This window comes from Cetorhinus maximus, chromosome 1 (assembly GCF_964194155.1).
Source record: "Cetorhinus maximus chromosome 1, sCetMax3.hap1.1, whole genome shotgun sequence".
NCBI classification, from domain to species: Eukaryota; Metazoa; Chordata; class Chondrichthyes; order Lamniformes; family Cetorhinidae; genus Cetorhinus; species Cetorhinus maximus.
Genome location: NC_135879.1, coordinates 89,446,718 through 89,468,949, shown reverse-complemented (window position 1 = coordinate 89,468,949; position 22,232 = coordinate 89,446,718). Strand labels below are relative to the sequence as shown.

Genomic DNA, 22,232 nt, shown 5'->3' with positions numbered 1-22,232 from the left:
ACTAAAGTCCCAGATTCCTGGAACCATTCTCATAGATTTTTTCTGCACCCTCTCCAAAGCCTTCAAATTGTTCCTAAAGTACCATGCTCAGGGTGGTACACAATACTCAGCTGAGGTCAAACTAGTGTTTTAATTACGGGTCATCATAACTTTCTTGGTTTTTTTACGCTGTGCTTCTATTTGGTAGGGGTTTTACATGACTTTTAATGACTTTCTCAACCTGCCGTGCCACCTTCAATGATTTGTACACACAGACAACCAGGTCTTCTTCAAACAAGAAGTTCCAAGAAAGATGGGCACACTCTTGGAATATGATAACATATTCAAGGACATTGGAGAAGAAAGGAAGGTTCAAATCGGGTGGTAGTTTGCAAGGATGGTGGGATTAAGGGTTGATTTTTTGAGGAAGGGGTGATGACGGCATATTTGAAGGACAGGGGGGCAGTATCAGAGGAAAGAGAACCGTTGATAATGTCAGCTAACATGAGGTCCAGGAAGGGAAGTCGAGTAGTCGACAGTTTAGTAGGAAAAGGACCCAGGGATGAAGAGGTGGGTCTCAACAACAAGGTGAGTTTGGAGTGGGCATAAGGGAGATAGGAGAGAAACTAAAGACATTTGCAAATTCAGAGTTGGGGCAAGTGCCACAAAATAGACTTGTTAGTAAAATGAAACCCAAGGAATTAAAGGGAGAGTGGCAGCATAGATACAAAATTGGCTAAGAGACATGAAGCAGAGGGTAATGGTTGCTTTTTAAACTAAGGGATGTACACAGTGGTGTGACCCAGAGGACAATATCAGGACCACTGCTCATTTTGATATGTATTAATGACCTGAGCTTTGGTATACAGGACATAATTTTGAAGCTTGCAGATAAAACAAAGCTCAGAAATGTTAAGAATGAGGAGGATAGCAGCAAATTTCAGGAGGGCATAGACAGACTAGTAAAATGGGCAGATATATGCAGATAAAATTTAATGCTGAGTACTGTGAAGTGATACATTCTTGGTAGGAAGAATTAGGAGAGGGAGTATGATCTAAATATTACAATTTTGAAGGGGATGTAGGAACAGAATCCTCTGGGGATCCATATACACAAATCTTTGAAAGTGGCAGGACAAGTTTAGAAGCCTGCTAGAAAGCATACAGAATAGAGCACAAAAGCAAGGAAGTTATGCAAAACTTTTATAAAACACTGGTTAGGCCTCAGCTGTAGCACTGTGTTCAATTCTGGGCACCACGCCTTGAGAAGGATGGCCTTTGAGAAGGTGCATAAGAGATGTACTAGCATCAAGAAAACAAGAAATTGTAATATTTTTCTTCTGTTAATTTTGTCTTGGGTAAATGAGTTCGTTGGCCAGCTAAACTCTAATTGCATGCCTTCCTATGTCCTCATCAATTGCTGCTTGCAATCAATAACAGGGAGAAACTGATGTAAGAATAAACAGTGATGGTTTATTGAGACATAGGGCAGAGCATCAAATCATGCGTGCTCACTCAGAAACCTCCGGAACTAGACTTACAGTTCCCAGTTTCCCGCGCCATACAGTGGTTTGTCAGTGTCGTCACATGATCAGTACACTTGCATTCTCTTAAAGGTTCAGGGTACCTCACTTTACCACAGTTAATAACCCTGGCATATTTCTTATGTACTGGAAGACAGGCTGTTGGGGGTGTAAATAAGAGCTAGAGTGACTGCAAGAGTCTAAAGCCAACAGTAAGAAGTGGTTTTGATATGTTAATGAACCAAGAGGAACTTCAATTAGAGTGTTACATAAAGGAATATTAATAGTTATAAATTGAGTTGTTTTAGTTAGAAGGGGGATATATGCAGGTTGTAAAAAAGTGTAAGTAAATAAGGTAAGGATGGAGTAAGTTTACTTTTTTTAAAAACCTAAAAGCTAAAGTAAAGAGGAATCTAATCAAGTCTGGGAAAAAAGCATTTCTAAAGAGACTGGTTGAGACAAAATAGAGAGATCAAAGGGGAAGAACACATTTAGGGAACTACTGAAGCCTGTGTGAGGGGGAAGCTGTTTAAATCTCCCCGAAGACAGGGGGTAGCTGGTCAGGACTCCCAGGAGACAGTGTGAACAAGGCCAGATTGGGACAGCCAATGCTGTCAGCCTTAGAGGATACCCCAAGGAAAAAAGGCACTGTGTGGTAAAAATTACTGGCATTCTATAGATTTTGAAATCTATAGGCCTAGTTGCTGAACAGAAAAGGGGATGGTTAGCTCTGATGGTAGTTAAGTTAAGATCTTGTGGAACTGTTTTAAAGTACTGTTTTATGTGTTTAAGTGTAATTGTGTTTTTTTTTTCTTGATTTTCTTTTAATAAACGTTTACTCTACTAGTAGTTGGGGACACCATTTCCTGGGCCTGAATTTTGTGCTTGTCGGGCGTGCGAGATTGGCTGACCCGGGAGTGACAGGAAACGGGCCCCCAACCGCGATCGGCCCCAGACTACAATTTCATGCTAGCTGGCCAATTAACAGGCAGCCAGTATGAAACGTGCCCTGAGAAAGATTCAGCACTGCCGGGCACTGACGTCACTCCGGGTGCTGGTGAGCCCTTCCACTGAGCTCCCTGAAGCCAGACAGCTGCCTCAGGAAGCTGCAGACCTCCACGGAATAAACGAAATAACAAAAATGCTGCAAAAAAACGTCCATGCAGCACAATCAAGCACCTGAAATGCTGCTCCCAGATATTTCTTTTTATTTTATATCCTAATGGAGATTTCATCCCATCCTTGTATGAGGAAATGAGTAAAACGTGAATTCCGTTCACAGGTTTTGCCCGTGCGACAAGCTAAAAATCACATGGGCAATGTAAAATCGCGGTCAATAGGTTTTTTAATGATCTTAATTGGCCCTTTAATTGTCAGCGGGCGCTGCTCCAACTCCCACGCACATCTGCCGACCTCAATATTGTACGTGTGCACAATGACATCAGGCCGCACGCCCGATGTTTTTTAGTGCAATTTTATGCACATTCGGGTCGGGCACGCACCCAACCTCGGAATGTAAGATTCAGGCCTGATTTTAGAAACTCCCCTCATACTATACAAATTGCAACAAACATTTTGGCAGCTCTTTCAAGTTTCCCTCTGGGATTTGGGCAGCTCGGCATTTACCATCAGCCATGCCATAACACTAGTATGGTATCAGGGATGAGGGACTTCAGTTATATGAAGAGACTGGAGAAGCTAGGGTTGTTCCCCTTGGAGCACAGAGGATTAAGAGTAGGTTTGACAGAGGTGGTCAAAATAATTTTAAATACTTCTATCATATTACCCAATAGTTTGTATTGTTCTAACAAAAAACCAATTTTCAAACCTTCCTTCATATTTGCATTCTCTCACATTCCATTAGCTTCCTCATTGCTTTATCAACCTGTAGTGTTGCCTTTAATGTCTGGTGTGCCGTAGTCAAATACCATCTACTCTTCCACAACGCCAAATTTATTACTATTCAGAATATACTTGCTACTGCTAATCTACAAAAATGCATCACATCACATTTACTGACAATAGAATTCTATCTGCCACTTTTTACGCCATTACCCCATCATTACTCTGACCTTCTAAAGAACAATCATATAACGGCATCATCTGAAAATTTCAGATAATTAATTCTCTTCAATCCCCCATGAGGTTCTCTGTCAAAGGCATTTCTAAAGTTCATGTACACTACATCCACCATCTACCAAGTCTATTATTTCCTAGAAGAATTCTATGATGTTTGCACTTAATAAAAGATGCTAAGAGTTTTTCTTATCACAGATTTTAAAACAACAGGACTATAGCGACTCAGATTAGCTCCAGCTGCCCTTTTAAAAACAAAAACTACACTGTCCACTTTCTCGTCCTCATGCACATATACACACTCAATACAGCTCTGAAATATTTCAGGGTTTACTGGCTACATACAAATGTTTATGAAGTTTGCAATGATTCCTTTCTAGAAAAAAAAACCTGATATGGGGAACTTCTTGGCAAAGTTGGTAATAATCTAATGTAAAACATTTTTGCAAGTTATTGAGATAGCAAATTTGTTTTATTGAACAGTGTGTTTATGGATGCAGTCAAGGGTGAATCACTTTCCAACTGACCTTGATGAAAAAAGGTAGAGCTTAATGGACTAAGGCATCTGTCAGATTTGATGAAAACAGGAGCTGAAGCAGGTATAAGTGCAAGTGCAAGATACATTCCCATTTTCAAACAGATGGAAAAGGGAGATTTAATATACCGGAATGATATTCTTCTGATAGACCCCAATAGTGTAGCAATTTAACTATTATCTTAACAGTTATTTTGACCAGGAATGCTCATTTATTGTACATATGATGTGACAAACAAGTTAGAAAAATATTCTGCATACAGTTCTGTAAACTTTTAACATGAGTCAAATTCTTAAATTCCCAATAGATCCATCAGCACATCTGCTCACTTTGACAAGAGATCTCAGTCAACATAAAATCACTAAAGGTACCAGATGCCCAAAACGCCCTTTGGCATTGCCAGGATCACAAGGGGGAATTTCAAAGCAAGCCAAGAGTACAGTTGAATTCATCACATACCTTTACATAGTCCACCTTCTTTGTAGAACCCAGGGTCACAGCTTTTCAAACAGTGGCCATTCTGCAAGAATTTGCTCTTATCATAGCAGATGTCACAATGATCAGGAAAGCGCATACAGGTCAGGCAATCAGCATGGCACTGAACTATAAAGGAAATAATAAAGTAAAATCATTAACTTATCTTCAATAGGCTTCAAAGTACACCCACAGACATTTAGTTTCCTCCATTATTGTTTAGACAATATGGAAGAGAGGCTTTAAGTTTGACCAAACGTTTATTTAATAAATGCATGCCAACCATTGCTTTTGAAACAAACAGTCCGTGTTTTATGAACATTATCCATGCATCTGCATCGGTGAATGAATATCAGCATGGATGGGATTCTTCCCCCTCCATCTCCACTCCAAAGCTCCTGTCTCCTGATGTCATTGCTGATGTAGGTGAATGACCTCAAGCAATTCTCACAAGCTTGGGGAACCTTGCCCACAAGTTTCATGGCATCCAGTCACTAATGCAGCAGTTACAATAGGAGTTGAGAGCAGTGCTTGGGAGCAGGTGGGGCAAAAGGAAAGCAGTTGCAAGCAGCGCCAGGGAGGGTGAAAAAGAGAGCACCAGCATTAACACAGAAGGGAAAGAAAGAGGGTGCCAAATGGGAGGGGGCAAAAATTGCCATGTCAAACTAAAGATAGAAAGGGAAAAGATGGCCTACATGAAGTGGGCAAGTTGAAGAAGAACAGCACATGACTGAACTGTTGGGACATGATGGAGGTGGGTGAGTGCAGTGTTGAATTTGGGAGGAGAGGGGCATGAATTGTGACACAGTTAAAAATGGAAAGAATGCATCTGTGAATGGTTGGAGGGACACTTACTGGGAACTGGATCGGGAGGGTAACTTTGTGAGCTGTGAGGAATAGGAGTGGATAGTCAGGGGGGTGGATGGCGGGCAGCGTGGTTTGTTAAATGGGGAGAATGGCTCTGGGTCAGTAAGGGGCATGCGAGGAGACAGGCGACTTTGTTGGAGTGAGACAGAGACCGAGTGAGTGGCAAATTAGGCTCACGGGGTAAATTCTACCAAGTCCTTTTCAGGTTTAACTATAGATTAAGAATCAAGATCTGACATAAGTAAATTAGGCTAGCTTATTAAGTAGAGAACTGCCTGGAGTGGCAGTTATCTGTCAAACAGTTGAAAGCAGTTGGTTCAAGTGGTGTTAATTGCTGTAGCAGGAAGCTAAACTATCTAGTGACTCATCAGAATATCGATGAAAGAATTAGGCTTTTCAAACTGCACGGTCAGTAAGGGGTGCATGAGGAGACAGGCGACTACACTGATCTGAGACAGAAACCAAGTGAGTAGCAAATTAGGATAATGTGGGAATTCAGTGCGCAGGGAAAGAGGTGTGGCATATGTAGAAATTATTCTGAGTCGGGATCAGGAGCAGCTGAGCCGAAACAGACTTGAGTGTAAAGCTCATCTTCAAAGCTGATTTTTTAAAAATCAAGCAATGACATCACAGGAAAACCATAAGTTCACTGGTTGGTAAGAAAGTGCTGCTAGGGAGTTTCTTAAATAGCTGTAAATTAGAAAAGCATATCATTTTTAAAGAAGTAGCTACTTGGATTTGAGTAAGAAACATTAGGTATAAGGGGAAGTCAGGGCCAGTAATGTAAAGTAATATAAGTAAACTAAAGTAAAATAAAGTTAACGTAAGGGAAGTAAAGTTAAGATATAGCAGGGCAGCTTGGTCATGTGTAATGCGTGTCCTATAATATGTGGGAAGTCATGGGCACTACTGGTGACCTAGACGACCACACGTGCAGGAAGTGCTGCCAGCTGCAGAAGCTTGAACTCCACATTTTGGAACTCGAGCGACGGCTGGAGTCACTGTGGTGCATCCGCAAGGCTCAGGGCTACGTGAATAGCATGTTCAGAGGGGTGGTCACACAGCAGGTTAGGAGCATGGAGGCAGAAAGTGAATGGGTGACTGCTAGGCAGTCCAAGAGAATCAGGTAGGTACTGCAGGAGCCCCCTAGGGTTCTGCTCACTAAGCAGTTTGCCATTCTGGATACTGGTGATGGTGTTGGTTCCTCAGAGGAGTGCAGTCAGAGCCAGGTTTGTGGCACAACAAGCGGGTTGGCTGTACAGTGGGAGAGGATGAAGAAAGGAACAGCAATAGTGATAAGGGATCCATTAGTTGGGGGAACAGACAGGCGTTTCTGCGGCTGTAGATGTGACTCCAGGTTGGTATGTTGCCTCCCTGGTGCCAGAGTCATGTCACTGAGTGGCTGCAGCACATTCTTCTAGCGGAGGGCGAACAGCTGAAGGTCGTGGTCTACACTGGTGCCAATGTCTTGGGTAGGAAGGGGGATGTGGTCCTGCAGACATAATTTAGGGAGCCAGGTGGAAAACTAGCAAGCAGGACCTCAAAAGTAGTCATCTCTGGATTACTCCCAGTGCCATGTGCAAGTGAGTACAGAAATAGAAGACTTAGGCAGATGAATGTGTGGCTAGAAAGATGGTGCAGGAGGGAGGACTCTAGATTCCTGGGACACTGGCACTGACTCTGGGGGAGATGGCACCTGAGCAGAGCTGCAACTGAGCTCCTTGTGGGGTGTTTTGCTATTGCTGTTGGGGCTGGCTTTAAACTAAATCTTCAGGAGTTTGGGAGCCAGGAGAGAATATTAGAGAGTAATATCAAGGTACACAAAATACTGGGAGAGACAGATAGCCCCAGAATAGAGAATAGTAAGTTAATAGTCGGAGTCAGAGTAAGGGAGAAAGTAATGAAGTCTAAATCAGGGTTATACTGCATGTATGCGAATGTACAGAGTGTAGTAAATAAGATTGGTGAGTTACAGGCACGGATTATCAAGCAGAATTATGATATTGTGGTGATAACAGAGACCTGACTCAAGGCTGGCAGGGCTGGGTGTTAAATATTCCTGGGTACAAGGTGTTCAGAAAACATAGGGCAAGAAGAAAAGGAGGAGAGATTAAGGAGAGCATTGCAGTGCTGGAGAAAGAGGATGTCCCAAAGGGTTCAAGGACAGAATCAATTTGACCAGAGCTAAGAAACAAAAAGGGTGCAATTACATTGCTCAGTGTAGTCTATAGACTGCCAACTATAGGATGTAGAGAAACAAATCTGCAGGGAAATTAAAGAGCTGCAAACATTATAAAGTAGTTATAATGGGAGACTTCAATTAACTAAATATACACTGGGATAGTTATAGTGTAAAGGGCAGAGAGGGGCAGGAGTTCCTAGATTGTGTTCAGGAGAATTTTCTACAGCAGTGTGTGCCCAGTCCAACAAAAAAGGCGGCACTGCTAGGCTTGGTTCTTAGAAATGAGGTAGGCCAAGTAAATTAAGTGTCAACAGGGGAACATTTAGGAGACGGTGATCATTGTATCGTAAGGTTTAGGATAACAGTAGAAAAGAACAACGGGCAATCCAGAGCAAGAATAATTAACTGGAGGACAGCCAACTTCAATGGGACAAGAACGGAGCTGGGCCGGATAGACTGAAACCAAAGGTTGGCAGGAAAAATTGTAGCTGAACAATGGGCTACCTTCAAAGAAGAAATAGTTCAGGCACAGTCAAGGTATATTCCCTCAAAAGAGAGAGGTGGGCAAATAAATGAAGAACTCCCTGAATGAAAAAGGAGATAGATTTTAAGATAAAGAATAAATAGTGTGCTTATGACAGGTGACAGAAAATACAATTGAGAACCAAGTGGAATACAGAAGGTTCAGAGGAAAGATGGGAAGCAAATAAGAGAAGCAAAGAGGGATTATGAGAAAAGACTGGCAGCCAATATAAAGGGGAATCCCAAAGTCGTCTATAAGCACATAAATAGTAAGAGGGTGGTAAAAGGAGGGGTAGGGCCAATTAGGGACGAAAAAGGGGAGTTACACATGGAGGCAGGGGGCATGGCTGAGGTGTTAAATGAATACTTTGCATTTGTCCTTATCAAGGAAGCAGGTGCTACCCAGGCCATGGTGACAGAGGAGGGAACTCTACCACTAGAAGGGTTCAAAATTGACAAGGAGGTGGTATTGGATAAACTGTCGTTACTTAAAGTTGACAAGGCACCAGGACAGGATGAGATGCAAGGTTATTGAAGGAAGTGAGAGTGGAAATTGCAGGGGCACTAGCCATAATCTTTCAGTCTTCCCTAGACTCAGGGGAGGTGCCAAAGGACTAGAGAATTGCAAACATTACGCCCTTGTTCAAAAATGGTTGTAAGGGTAAGCCCACCAGTTACAGACCAGTCAGTTTAACTTCGGTAGTAGGGAAGCTTCCAGAAACAATTATTTGGGATAGAATTAATAGTCACATGGAAAGATGTGGGTTGATTAGGAAGAGCCAGCATGGATTTCTTAAGGGAAACTCGTGTTTAACTAACTTGGAGTTTTTTGAAGAGGTAACAGAGGGTTGATGTGAGTAATGCTGTTGATGTGGTGTACATGGACTTCCAAAAGGCATTTGATACAGTGCCGCACTACAGACTTGTGAGAAAAGTTATAGCTCATGGAATAAAAGAGACAGTAGCAATGTGGATACAAAATTGGTTGAGTAATAGGAAACAGTGAGTAATAGTTAATGAATATTTTTTGGGTTGGAGGAAGGTTTGTAGTCGGGTTCTCCAGTGGTTGGTATTGGGACCCATGCTTTTCCTGATATATATTAACAATCTAAATCTTGATGTGCAGGGGACAATTTCAAATTCTGCGGATGATACAAAACTTGGAAGCACTGTAAACTGTGGAGGACATTGTAGAACTTCAAAAGGACATTGACAAGTTGGTGGACTAGGCAGATAGTTGGCAGATGAAAGTTCAATGCAGAAAAATGTGAGGTGATACATTTGGTAGGAAGAACATGGAGAGACAATATAAAATAAGGGGTACAACTTCAGAGGGTGTGCAGGAGGAGAGGGACCTGGGTATATATGTGCATAAGTCATTAAAGGTGGCAGGACAGATGGAGAGAGCAGTTAATACATCATACAGTATCCTAGGCTTTATTAATAGGGGCATAGAGTACAAGAGCAAGGAAGTTATGCTAAACTATTTAGTTTACTCAGCTGGAGTATTGTGTACAGTTCTGGTCACTGCACTATAGATAGGATGTGAACACGTTGGAGAGAGTGCAGAAGAGGTTTACAAAAATGGTTCCAGGGATGAGAAACTTCAATTATGAAGATAGATTGGAGAAGTTGGGACTCTTCTCCTTGGAGCGGAGAAGGCTAAGAGGAGATTTGATAGATTGTTCCAAATCCTGGGGGGGCTGGACAGAGTAGATAGGGAGAAATTATTCCTACTCATAAAAGGATCCAGAATGAGAGGGCACAGTTTTAAAGAATTTGCAAAAGAAGCAAATGCGACGTGAGAAAAATCTTTTTCACACAGCGAGTAGTTAGGGTGTGTAATGCACTGCTTGGAAGTGCAGTGCAGGCAGGTCCAATCAAGGCATTCAAGGTGGCAATAGATGATAATTTAAATAAAAGCAATGTGCAGGGTTACAGGGAAAAGGCAGGAGAATGGCACTGTCATAACGCTCATTTGGAGAGCTGGTGTACACACAATGGGCTGAATGGCCTCCTTCTACACCATAACAATTCTGTGATTCTCTGAAGAGGAAGATGGAGAGTGTCCTTGTGAGTAGAGTAACCACTGAGGTGCATTGTGGAGAAAAAAAGGGTCCCATTGACCTGTTGAAAACCCAAATTTCACTATTGCTTCTTTTAATTTAAAAATCCATCAATTGTGAAATATAAAATTATTCAATATTTTCTCTGCGATCCCTCTCCCTCCTTAAGAAATGCACCGGCAATTGCAATAGGGAAGGGAAACCGCCTTTGGTTTGACTGTTGCAATTCTAAATTTGCTGCAGCACTGACTGGAAGGGGGCCTACAATCAATGAGACCGGTTTCAAGTTCCTTTTTTGCCTTATAAAAATTCTGGACTGAATTTTCATTCTGCGAAGCTGGTAAATTCAGAGGTGGCCATGCTGGCAATTTCATGCTATTGGGCTGGGTATGCCAGTCTGCTGCCATGTTCCCACTCATGGCCTATTTTCAGTGAGGCTGCTTCAGTGGGTGGTGTGGAGGGGAGGGGGTGATAGGGAGCTGACAATATCCCTACCGCCAATGGCAAGTAGCCATTTAGGCCAAACACCACCTGGAATTTTCCAGATGGCAGACAGGCTCCCTGCCGAGTCTAAAGCTCGACAAATGGATGGAGACGGCCTCCTGGCACCAGGCTGGGGAGCCAGCAATGCCTAATTTCTTTCCCCCAACCTCCCCACCCCCTACCACAGTCACTACTGTCAGAGGGTTCCCCTCCAAACACTGGCCTGGCAAATGTGGCCACATTTTATTTCTAAAGCCTTTGTAGGGTGCCTCCATTGTGAGGTGCACTCTCATTCCCCCACCTACATCAGCAGCGCCCACCTTTCCAGGCGAGGCTGCCAGCTGCCCAGAGCCACAGGTGCACCTATTGGCCCTCCCATCTGTGTAGCCAACCTGTTGTCCTTAACTAGACTCCCAGAGGTGGCCTCTTAATTGGCCGCCTCCTGTAAAATTTATCTTGGCTCTGCAGCTGGTATTTCCAGGTCCTGGCCCACATTTTGACCCGACGGTAGGATTGAGACCCAGGACCAGAAATTCTATCCTTTGTATATAAATAAAGTCAATTAAACTGCCCCACCAGAACCAGGTTATCTTTGGAACTGGCAGAGTTGTGAAATATAAAGATAGATACTTAATTCCCAAATTGAAAATAAAAAGTAGCTCTCAATAATTTTGAGGAGTTGTCCCACTTTAGATGAAGAAATTGCGATACCCATGTTCGTTATTGATTCCAGAACATTGGAAATGCATTAAATACAATGACAAAAATCAGCATTTTCTGAGGGGATATTACCCCATACCCTCCCTGGGAAATAAATTTTGTATCTTTCATATATTTCTGTTCTTTTTCATCCAACTCAAGAGAAAGAATGTTGGGAAATTTTACCTTATACTTAACTTGCAAGCTTATGTCCCACTGCACTTTAAGTGTAATTATTTGTTTTCCTTGGTCATGGGCATTTAATCTGGGCTTTTTTTGAGAGGTCAGCTTTTTAAACCTCTGTCAGGTTTTGCTAGCTTTCTAGTTGTCGTTAATGTATATATAACCTATAAACTTTTGCCATTATATATTCCAATCTCCACATTTATAATTTAAACTACTTAAGTAAGCTTCCCCACCAGGAAGGATGGAGTGTGACCTGTGGCATCGGCACCTAAGCCATACAGAGCTGGTTAACATTATAAATGTGGTCACAATAATGTGGGCAGAATAATGTGGATTTTACCATGGGACTGAATTACATCAATCCATCTTAGTCCAATCCAGTACAATCAGTTACTCTGTCATCTAAATTTACTTCACCTTGTTGCAATCTAGTTAGGGCCCTTTAAAGTTTAAAGAAGAAATCCAAAGACCCAGCAATTAACCAACAGAACGACACCACAAGATTTCACATTCTTAAACAAAAACAAATTCTATTGTATATCAAAAAGGATTAAACAAAGTAAGCTTGATTGATTTAACACTATAGCATATAAAACTTATGCTATAAACTCAGTTCTACTTTCTATTTGCCCTTTTCTTTACTTTTGCTTAGCAATAGTGATCCAGTGACACAGACAAAGAGGAGACAGGAGTTGAGAGAGGGTGTGTTCAGTGTATATTAGAGAGAGATGACATGGATTTTTAAGCTCTCTTAAGAAGAAAAACTGCAAGGTTAGTGGGACAGTAGTTAATTGAATAATCAGTAAATTGATCAGTTTAGCAGAGGTGCTACTGCACAACTGAGTTTAGAAACTCATTGTTTGTTCTGCAGTTGAAGAATCAGTGAGTTGAGAGCAGTTTTTTGGTATCTCAGGGAGAGATACGAGTTGGATGAGAAGCATCAAGTGAACGCTCAGGAATTCACCAGAGAAAAACCATTTGTAACTGTGCTAGTCCCAAGTGAAAAGCCTTTGTGTCAAGCCAGTGGTAGGTCTTCACTGATTTATGAGTCTGTAAAGATATTGTTGGGGTAAAGGAATAGTGGGAATTTGAATTGATTTCTTCTGTTGGTATTGAGATCTTTTCAGCCTTTTCGTCTGGTGTAATAAAATTCACTTTTCTTGATTTAACAAATGTTTTATTCTTTGTATTAAATCATCAGCAGACTCCTATGAATTTGTTCAGTAGCTTTCTGCCACGGTTTTCTAAAAGTAAATTAGGATTTATCAAGCCAGGTTTCACTCTGGGATCATAATACCAGGTAGAAATGCAAATTACCTAACTTTTTAATTCCAAAACTTTCCTTAATTCTGGGAAACCAAATGAATAACATCCTTTACTGGAATAATTCAAACATCATCTCTACTTCTTTAGCTAAGTAAGCCCACGTGCTGTTTGTGATCTTACCTTTCTAGCTGTCAACCTCTTCATTCAACATGGCCCAATATTTTAAATGTAATAAACTCCAAGCTTGCTTGAATTGCACTTACTTCAGGGCTACTTTTACTAATTTCTCAACCAGAAACCCCCATTTTGTACAGTTAAAACTTTAATTCCTAAAACTAAAAGTTATATACTAAAACATATGAATTATGATATTACGCATATGTAACAATCTGAAGATGACACTTGGTTTTGACTCCCTAACCTGGAATTTCCATGAGAGCTCTCCCAATCTATCAGGAGATCAGCGGAAACAACAAAGGGTCATTTGTACCATTGCTTTGTAGTTTCTGCTTTAGTTACAGAACGAGATTGGAAACTTCAGGCACCTGTGTGCAATGCCATGCGGGAGCAACATTAATTAAAGATAGAGAATTCTCAAGCTGCACAACAAAGGTGGTGGGTATCTGAAAACATAGGTTATCATTTAGGGTGGGATCCTGTATGAGAACCCATAGGAATTAGGAATTAAAATTTTAACTGCACACATAATCAGGCTGGAAAGGTCCCTTTTCTAGGATTAATAAGAACATGTCAAAGCATTTATCATGGACAAAGAGAGGGGAGAGCCCACAGGAGATCAAGAGGTCAAAGTGGTAACTTAGTTTTGCAACAAGACAGCTAGAAGTTTTTAACAGCCTATTAATATACTTTAAAATGCTGGAAGCAAGTAAGTGCTATAGACTAAAGGGTTAATTTTACAGATTCCTGATCCTAATATGGGGTTTCACTGCTGGGAGCACAAATTGGGAATTAGAGCAAGTGCCCAAAAGATTTCTGTTCAATTTCCAAAATGTTCTTCTGGTGGGTGAGGCTTCAAACTGTGCACACAAATGTGTAAGATGCCCCGAAGTTCTATGTAATATTATCTTGTGCTCTGCATTACTGAACTCAAGTTGAAATGATCCAGATTTCTGACCACCCTTTACAACAGCCGAATTTTGTTGTGAAGACTGCTTTAACCATTGCAAGACTGCTCATCTGATCTGGCCTATTTCCAAAATGCATGGATATATTGTGTGTTTAAATTTTAGAGTTCCTCTGTTGTCCACACCTTGCGTGTAGCACAGTAGGGCATAATGCTGAAACTTGCATCATATACGTATTTCTGCCTTTGCAACACATTTGAATGTGTCTGCCCATTTTTGGGTACATATATCGTAAGCCAATCCTGGTGGAAAGGAGAGAAGCAGAGCCCACAGAACAACTCCCAAGGGCTGTTCTGATGTATTCCACTGGAATAGAGTGCTGCCTGTCAAGATGGAAGCAGAATTGTCTGGGACGGAGTCTGGGTTCCATGACAATGATATCTTGCTCCAGCAACAATCTCTTTTTTTAGCCCTATATACAGTATCATTAATTGCGAACAAAATACAAAGCTACTTACAATCTATTTCACAGAGCTGTCAGAAGAACGGCATTTGAATCTGCTATACTGATTCTGTCAAATAAACTTCACATTTACTCATAGAATGATGACAGTAATGTATAATTTCAGTCAGTTAAGATGCTCAGTTACTAAACTGAAACCTATTGAACAGACATATATACATCGCTACCCTGTTTCTCTAAATCTAATTCCCAGCATTACTCTACCATTCAGATAAAACTTGATTTCATACCCATATAAAATAGATGTATTTGTATAAGATGTAGATATTGCTAATGACTGAATAACTTTTTTTTAAAAAATCATACACCTACTAAGTAACTATAACAGGCTAAATTTAGAACATCTTGTTTGGAGCAAGATAGCATGGTCATGGAACCCAGACTCCAGTCCCAGACAATTCTGCTTCCATCTTGGCAGCTGCAGCTTTAATTTAGAATTCTTTATTATTTATTTATATATATGCATGTGGCATGCTTAGGCTCTGAGGCACACACATTGTCACCTGTGCACAGACATGCACACATACATTTTTACCAGCAGAATTTTTACTGAACATAAAAAACAAATGTGGTTATTTATAATATAATCTGGAGAGCCAGGAGGTTACAGCTATAATCTGTAGTCAGGTTGCAAGCATCTTTTCGGATATGTTTAAACAAAAATTCAAAACACAAGTTTTATAATGCAAAATTCTCCATATACTCCTGTTTTTCTTAAAGGTTTCCCCTGCCAGATATATACAAACCTGGTTGGCATTCTGGGCAACATTCTCCCTTCACTTCGACAGCAAGACTCCCAACAGGGCAGAGAGGACAGGAGCGCTTATAACAGATCACCTGTGAATCTCGGCATTCACATTCTTTACAAGGACCTTCCTTCCATTTTTCTCCATTCTATTTTAGGAGGGATTTAAGAAAATTATGAAGTATTTTCAATAGAATAAACCATTTGTGTAAAATTTATCGAGAAGTTAATGTGGACAAAAAATGGAACAGAATTCCCTCTGCAAACCTACCTGTGAGGCAACGCTTGATTCACATTCAAGTAACACAAAACATTGAAGTGGATTCTTTATTAGCTAGGATATTAAAATGATTCTCATTTGAATCTTTATTTGGGAGGGCTGCTCTTACCTTATAAACAGACAGCAGACGTCAATAGCTACAAAAGACCAAGATAGCTACGCTGAATAGAAGTATAAAGAGATGTAGATGTACAGTATTTTTGGGAAAATAGAAATAATCACAAAGTCAATCCCCAAAAGCACCAGTAAAAATCCCAGAATACCATGTGATAGAAAAGAATTTTGGCTTATTTAATCATGGTGAATCTGTGACTGGCTCATATTATAACCCAGAAGAACTAACAGCTCTCGCTTGCCCCTCAGCGGATGTATGGTTTCTGGACCTCCATACAAACAGTAGTTTTGTGGGTTGAACAAATGTTATTCCATGTCTGATTGTGCTTCTTTCAGAGCTGCATTTTTACTCAAACACTAAAAGATCCACACAGCGATCTACATACCTGCAGGTGTTTTTCACCTTTCAAATCTGAATGATGTGTCTAAGAGAAAAAAAAGGTAATTATTTATAAATTATGCACAGAAAAATATTTTCTTCTGATATGAGCATTAGCCTCAATGTGATAAATTTTCACCAGCTAGCTGCTAATCTGGTGGAACGTATTGCTCATTCATTAAAGAATCTGTGCAATTTTCATTCTGTTGAAATCAATGGAATAATAATTGGCTGAATTTGACAAGTAATGGCTTTCCTAGATCACCACCCATGTGATAAAGATGGAAACTTACTCAATATGTTTCAGGTTTTTTTCTATTAATCTATACTTTCAATTTTTCTTTGCATATTCTTGCATAAAGACTTTTCTTTAGTCTACTATGGTGACAGACTATTAAGTATACAATGCACTGCTGGACTGAAAAAAATACAGACAACACTATTTGTCATACAATACCTCCAAATTATGTTTTTAGTTCTCCTGCACATGCATTATAAATTATTAATATGTCAAAACTTGTTTTACTTTTCTTTTGACTGACCAAAGCCTAATTCTTGAAACTGCAAACTGGGCTTCATATTACCATTTTGTTAATTAAGTGGATCAGCAGAAAACAAACTGGCACATTGGAAAAATACATTGAACTAATATCACATACTCAATTTGCCATATTGCTTTTAATACTCAGATCAATAAAATGGAGACCATAAACAAACATTTCTTCCAGCAACTGATAAAGAAGCTGCTTTAATAAGGTGTAATTATTAATTGCAGAATTACTACTGAAATAATTCTGCTACCAACCTAGATATTTTTCTTAAACTTACCATGACAGATTTTCCTGTTAAATCAAATATGAATAGGCAAATTAAAAAAAGAGGTGGGGGGGAGGTGGTTTCATTTGAGGTTTCATTAAAGCAACTGACAAAGCATATCAGTCAAAACAGCAAATTCAGAATATAAGAGGAAAATGATTTTTATTCAACTTCATCCAGCACTATCAACCACTCTACACTGTGGCAAAGGACTACAGTAATTTCCCTCTCCTCTCAGGTGGGTGTTCCAGCAGCACCCCAAATAGCTGTAAAGTGCCTAATGGGAAGATGGGTTGCTGTTCCTCAAGCTTGCACTGGGCTTCACTAGAATACTGAAGTGAACATGCTGCCTTCCACAAGAGTGCTTCTGACATGTCTTCCTTTTTCCTCAACCGAGGATTCTCCCACTGTAGTTAACAGGGCCCTCAACCATGTCCTACACGTTTCCCGCACTTATGCTCTCACCCCCTTCCCCTTCCTCCCAAAGAGTTCCCTTGTCCTCACTTTCCACTCCATCAGCCTTCACATTCAAAGGATCATTCTCTTTCACTTCCGGCACCTCCAGCATGATGCCACCTCCACCATACATCTTCCACTCCCTTCCACTGCCAGCATTCCAAAGGGACCCATTCCCTCCGCAACACCCTGATCCACTCCTCTGTCAGCCCCAACACCGCATTCTCATCCCATGCAATCATTGGAGATGTATCCCTGCCCTTGTACTTCCTCTCTCTCATTGTCCAAGGCCCCAAACACTCTTTGCAGGTGAAGCAGCGCTTTATTTGTACTTCTTTCAATTTAGTCTACTGTATTTGCTGCTCACAAGCAGCCTCCTCTACACTGGGGAGACCAAATGTAGACTGGGTGACCGCTTTACAGAACACCTCCACTCAGTCCAAAACGTGACCCTGATGTGGATGCTTGCCACTATAATTCACCACCTTGCTCTCATGCTCAGATTCCTATCCTTGGCCTGCTGCAATGTTCCAGTGAAGCCCAAAACAAGCTTGAGGAACAAGACCTCATCTTCTAATTGGCCACTTTACAGTCTTCTAGACGCAACACTGAGTTCAACAACTTCAGACTGTGAACCCTTTCTCCACTTTGATTTTTTACCCAAGTGCCAGTCTGCATTTTGTTTTCATTTTTTTAAAAATTCATACAAATCTGTCGTTTATTCTGCCGTTAACATTTACTCTGGACCCATGCTTTGCTTCTTTACTATAACCATTACCATTCCCTTTGCCTTTTGTTCCATGACATAATTGTTATTTAATCTCACCTGTCCTCTAACCTATCCCTGATCTTTTTTCTTCTACTTGACCTTACCTTCCACCCCAGTCCCCTCCCCATTTCTCAACAGCATAAAACCCATCAATCATCCCAGTCCCAGGAAATCGCTGCTGGAGTTCCTCAGGGTAGTGTCTGAGGCTCAACCATCTTCAGCTGTTTCAATGAGCTTCCCTTCATCATAAGGTCAGAAGTGGGGATGTTCGCAGATGATAGCACAATGTTTAGCACCATTCACGTAATACTGAAGCAGTCTGTTTCTATATGCAGCAAGGCCTGGCCAATATTCAGGCTTGGGCTGGTAAATGGCTAGCTACATTTGCACCGCACAAGTGCCAGACAATGACCATCTTCCACAAGAGGGAATCTAACCATCTCCCCGTGACGTTCAATGGAATTACAACTGCTGAATCCCTCTCTATCAATATCCTGGGGGGGGTTACCATTAACCAGAAACTGAACTAGACCAGCCACATAAATACTTACAAGAGCAGGCCAGAGGCTGGGAATGCTATGGAGAGTAACTCACCTCTTGGCACATCAAAGCCTGTCCACCATCTATAAGGCATAAGTCTGGTGTGTGATGGAATGCACTCCACTTGCCTGGATGAGTGCAGCTCAAACAACACTCAAGAAGCTTGACACCATCCAGGACAAAGCCGCCCGCTTATTTGGCACCCCATTCACCACCTTCAACATTCACTCTTTCTACCACCAATGCACAATGACAGCAGTGCATAGCATCTACAAGATGCATTGCAGCAATTTACCAAGGCTCATTTGACTGCACCTTCCAAACCCATCACTTCTACCACCTAGAAGAACAAGAGCAGCAGATGCACCTACAAGTTCCCCTCCAAGCCACACACTATCCTGACTTGGAACTATATCGCCATTCCTTCACTGTCACCGGGTCAAAATCCTGAACTTCCTAAAAGCACTGTGGGTATTCTTACAACACATGGACCGCAGCGGTTCAAAGCAGTATACCACGCCTTTTCAATTAGCGGTGCACAATAAATGCTGGCCTAGCCAGCAGCACCCTAATCTCATGAATGAACCTAAAAGAAAAATCACATTCCTACCTCTCTTCAGTTCTGAAGAAGCGACATATTGGACTCAAAAGGTTAACTCTTTCTTTATCCACAGATGCCAAGTTTTCACAAATTCCAACAGTCTTATGTTTGTCTTGTAATTGGCTGAACAAACCCTGTCTCTCGGGAGAAGCCACATCTATATTAATGAACAGCTTGATTCATGTAGCTACAGATGTGTCACAGACATACTTGTTTAAGCAACAAAACCCTGAAACTGAAGAACTATTGCCCGATCCATTGAGATACTGGGCAACTTTCATTTCTACAGGCAGTTGCTGATATGCAGCAGACATCCACCTCACTTCTTCCTCCCACTTATAAGGAGGACACAGTTAGGAAGTAGAAGACATATATATACACTTTGACTAAAGGGGAAGCATCAGGGCAAAGCACAGAGCACTGAATTGTACAGTGCTAGTGTGAATAAAATGTAGTTTAACTCTAATCAGAATCACAGAGTGCAGAAGAGGCCCTTCGGCCCATCGAGTCTGCACCGACACGTGAGAAACACCTGACCTACCTACCTAATCCCATTTACCAGCACTTGGCCCATAGCCTTGAATGTTATGACATGCCAAGTGCTCATCCAGGTACTTCTTAAAGGATGTGAGGCAACCCGCCTCCACCACCCTCACAGGCAGTGCATTCCAGACCGTCACCACCCTCTGGGTAAAAAAGTTTTTCCTCACATCCCCCCTAAACCTCCTGCCCCTCACCTTGAACTTGTGTCCCCTCGTGACTGATCCTTCAACTAAGGGGAACAGCTGCTCCCTATCCACCCTGTCCATGCCCCTCATAATCTTATGCCCCTCATAATCTTGTACACCTCGATCAGGTCACCCCTCAATCTTCTCTGCTCCAGCGAAAACAACCCAAGTCTATCCAACCTCTCTTCATAACTTAAATGTTTCATCCCAGGCAACATCCTGGTGAATCTCCTCTGCACCCTCTCCAGTGCAATCACATCCTTCCTACAATGTGGCGACCAGAATTGCACACAGTACTCCAGCTGTGGCCTCACCAAGGTTCTATACAACTCCAACATGACCTCCCTACTTTTGTAATCTATGCCTCGATTGATAAAGGCAAGTGTCCCCTATGCCTTTTGCACCACCCCACTAACATGCCCCTCTGTCTTCAGAGATCTATGGACACACACGCCAAGGTCCCTTTGTTCCTCAGAACTTCCTAGTGTCATGCAGTTCATTGAATACTTCCTTGTCGAGTTACTCCTTCCAAAGTGTATTACCTCATACTTTTCTAATGTGTCATCACAGTTCCCTTAGGAAGGCTAAAATAAGGCTGCAGTGATAGTTACGGGATTTGAGATAGGCCAATGCAGACACGATGAGCCAAATGGCCTCCTTATACGCCATACCAATTCTGTGATTCAATGGAGATGATGCTTTATTGGTAAGGGTATTGGGCACATGTGTAGCTGTTTGACACTTATTGGTTAGTTCAAATGCTTAAATAAATATACCTCTATTCAAGTCTTCTCTTCAGATTGTACAGTGTAACCAGTTTCCTGGGCAAACAAGTTTGCAGTCTCCTGGCTGGTGTCGTCATTTGCTGCTGGCTGCCACCCATTCTCCTGTCTGCCCCATGCATGGCTGAAGAGGTGTGAGACCCAGCAGGCAGCAATAATTATGGACACCTTGAATAGCTTGTACTGCAGCACTGCCCCCATGGCTCCAGGCATCTAAAAATTTGCTTCAGGACGCTGATAATCTGGTCCAGTAAGACTCTTCCAGCCACATGTATCTTGTTCTTCAGGCCTTGTCCACTGATCCCTCAATGGGGTAAGCAGTCGTGGTGGGTAGTGTTTGTGTCCAGCAGACAACCATCTAGTCTCCCTTGCCCTTAAGGTAATGCCAGCACTGTGGACTGGTGTAAAATGAATCACTGCCAGGGTTGTGGATATTCTTGTGAAAGATTCCATACTTATCGGTCATATATTTGTTGCACACTGAGTGGAATCCCATATATGCATGATGGGGTGATATTGGGGGTAGAAGCTTGTTCAGCTACATGCATTCCATCAATTATTACCCTAAATTAGGGAAATCCAGACAGAATATGTCAGGGTTTCATGCGAATATGGATGAACGTTTTTCAAGCAAGGCATCTGTGACCAAGGCAAGCAAAACAACTAATGAGTAAAGAAGCACTGAAGTAGGTGAAATACTTCGCAGGTTAAAAAAAAGCCTTTCTCTCGGTCAGGATTAAAACTGCTTCATAGCCGATGAAGTATTTTGAATCCAATTTGCACAAAGTAGGGTTCGATAAATAGCAATGAGATGACTGAAACAGCCTTAGTGATGCCAGTCGAGGGGTATCTGCTGTCCCCTGCTTTTCTTCAAAGAATGCCTTGGGATCTTTTTTGTCCAACTGAGAGGAGGCAGGACATTGCTTTAACATCTCATCTGAATGATAGTACTCACAGCAGAAGTAGAGAGTTCACCGAGATTATGTGCTCAAATCCAGAGTAGAGCTTAAACCCACAACGTTCTCGCTCAGAGCAAAGTGTGCTACCACTGAACCAAGGTTAACACCTAAAGCAGCAACTCCAAACAAATCTAGCCCAACATGAGGGGAAACACATCCTTTGTATTGTCCATTTTACATGGAGCACTGTTCAGGCCCCCAGTGCAATATGGGGCCCAGCACTAATTTACATATGAGTAATTAATAAGCCTAGAGCATAGCACAAACGCTATTTTTCAAAGTGAGAACAGCATCCAGGTCACATTTGACATTCACAGCGCATCAGGGGCTTAGTGGGTCTAAGGTCCCCAGAACGTGAGCCATTGGCAGACATTATTACAGATAAGTGATGGAGGTTTATGAGACAGCACACGCTAAAACATGTATTTCAACTACTTCATTTGGATTTACGCTACTCTATCTCAATGTTAGCATCAGCATTTTGAAGCTGAACTTGGGTAGTTCCATTTCCAATGTGGCTGTTTTACCCCGATTTCTCTGGAAATATTTGCACCGTCTCTATCACTCTACCTGATATCTCATAATCACGGAACTTG

The 22,232-nt window shown here is 41.6% G+C and overlaps 1 protein-coding gene across 1 annotated transcript in view; it reads right to left on the bottom strand.

The window, feature by feature from the left end:
- The window catches only part of fras1 (Fraser extracellular matrix complex subunit 1), a 562,738-nt gene that overhangs the window by 315,251 nt on the left and 225,255 nt on the right, over positions 1-22,232 (bottom strand). The window contains exons 11-13 of the mRNA XM_078543632.1: positions 15,993-16,031; positions 15,214-15,361; positions 4,574-4,717 (exon numbers count right to left, since the gene is read on the bottom strand). Coding sequence (XP_078399758.1) covers positions 4,574-4,717; positions 15,214-15,361; positions 15,993-16,031 — 331 coding nt within the window. The remainder of the gene's footprint in view (positions 1-4,573; positions 4,718-15,213; positions 15,362-15,992; positions 16,032-22,232) is intronic.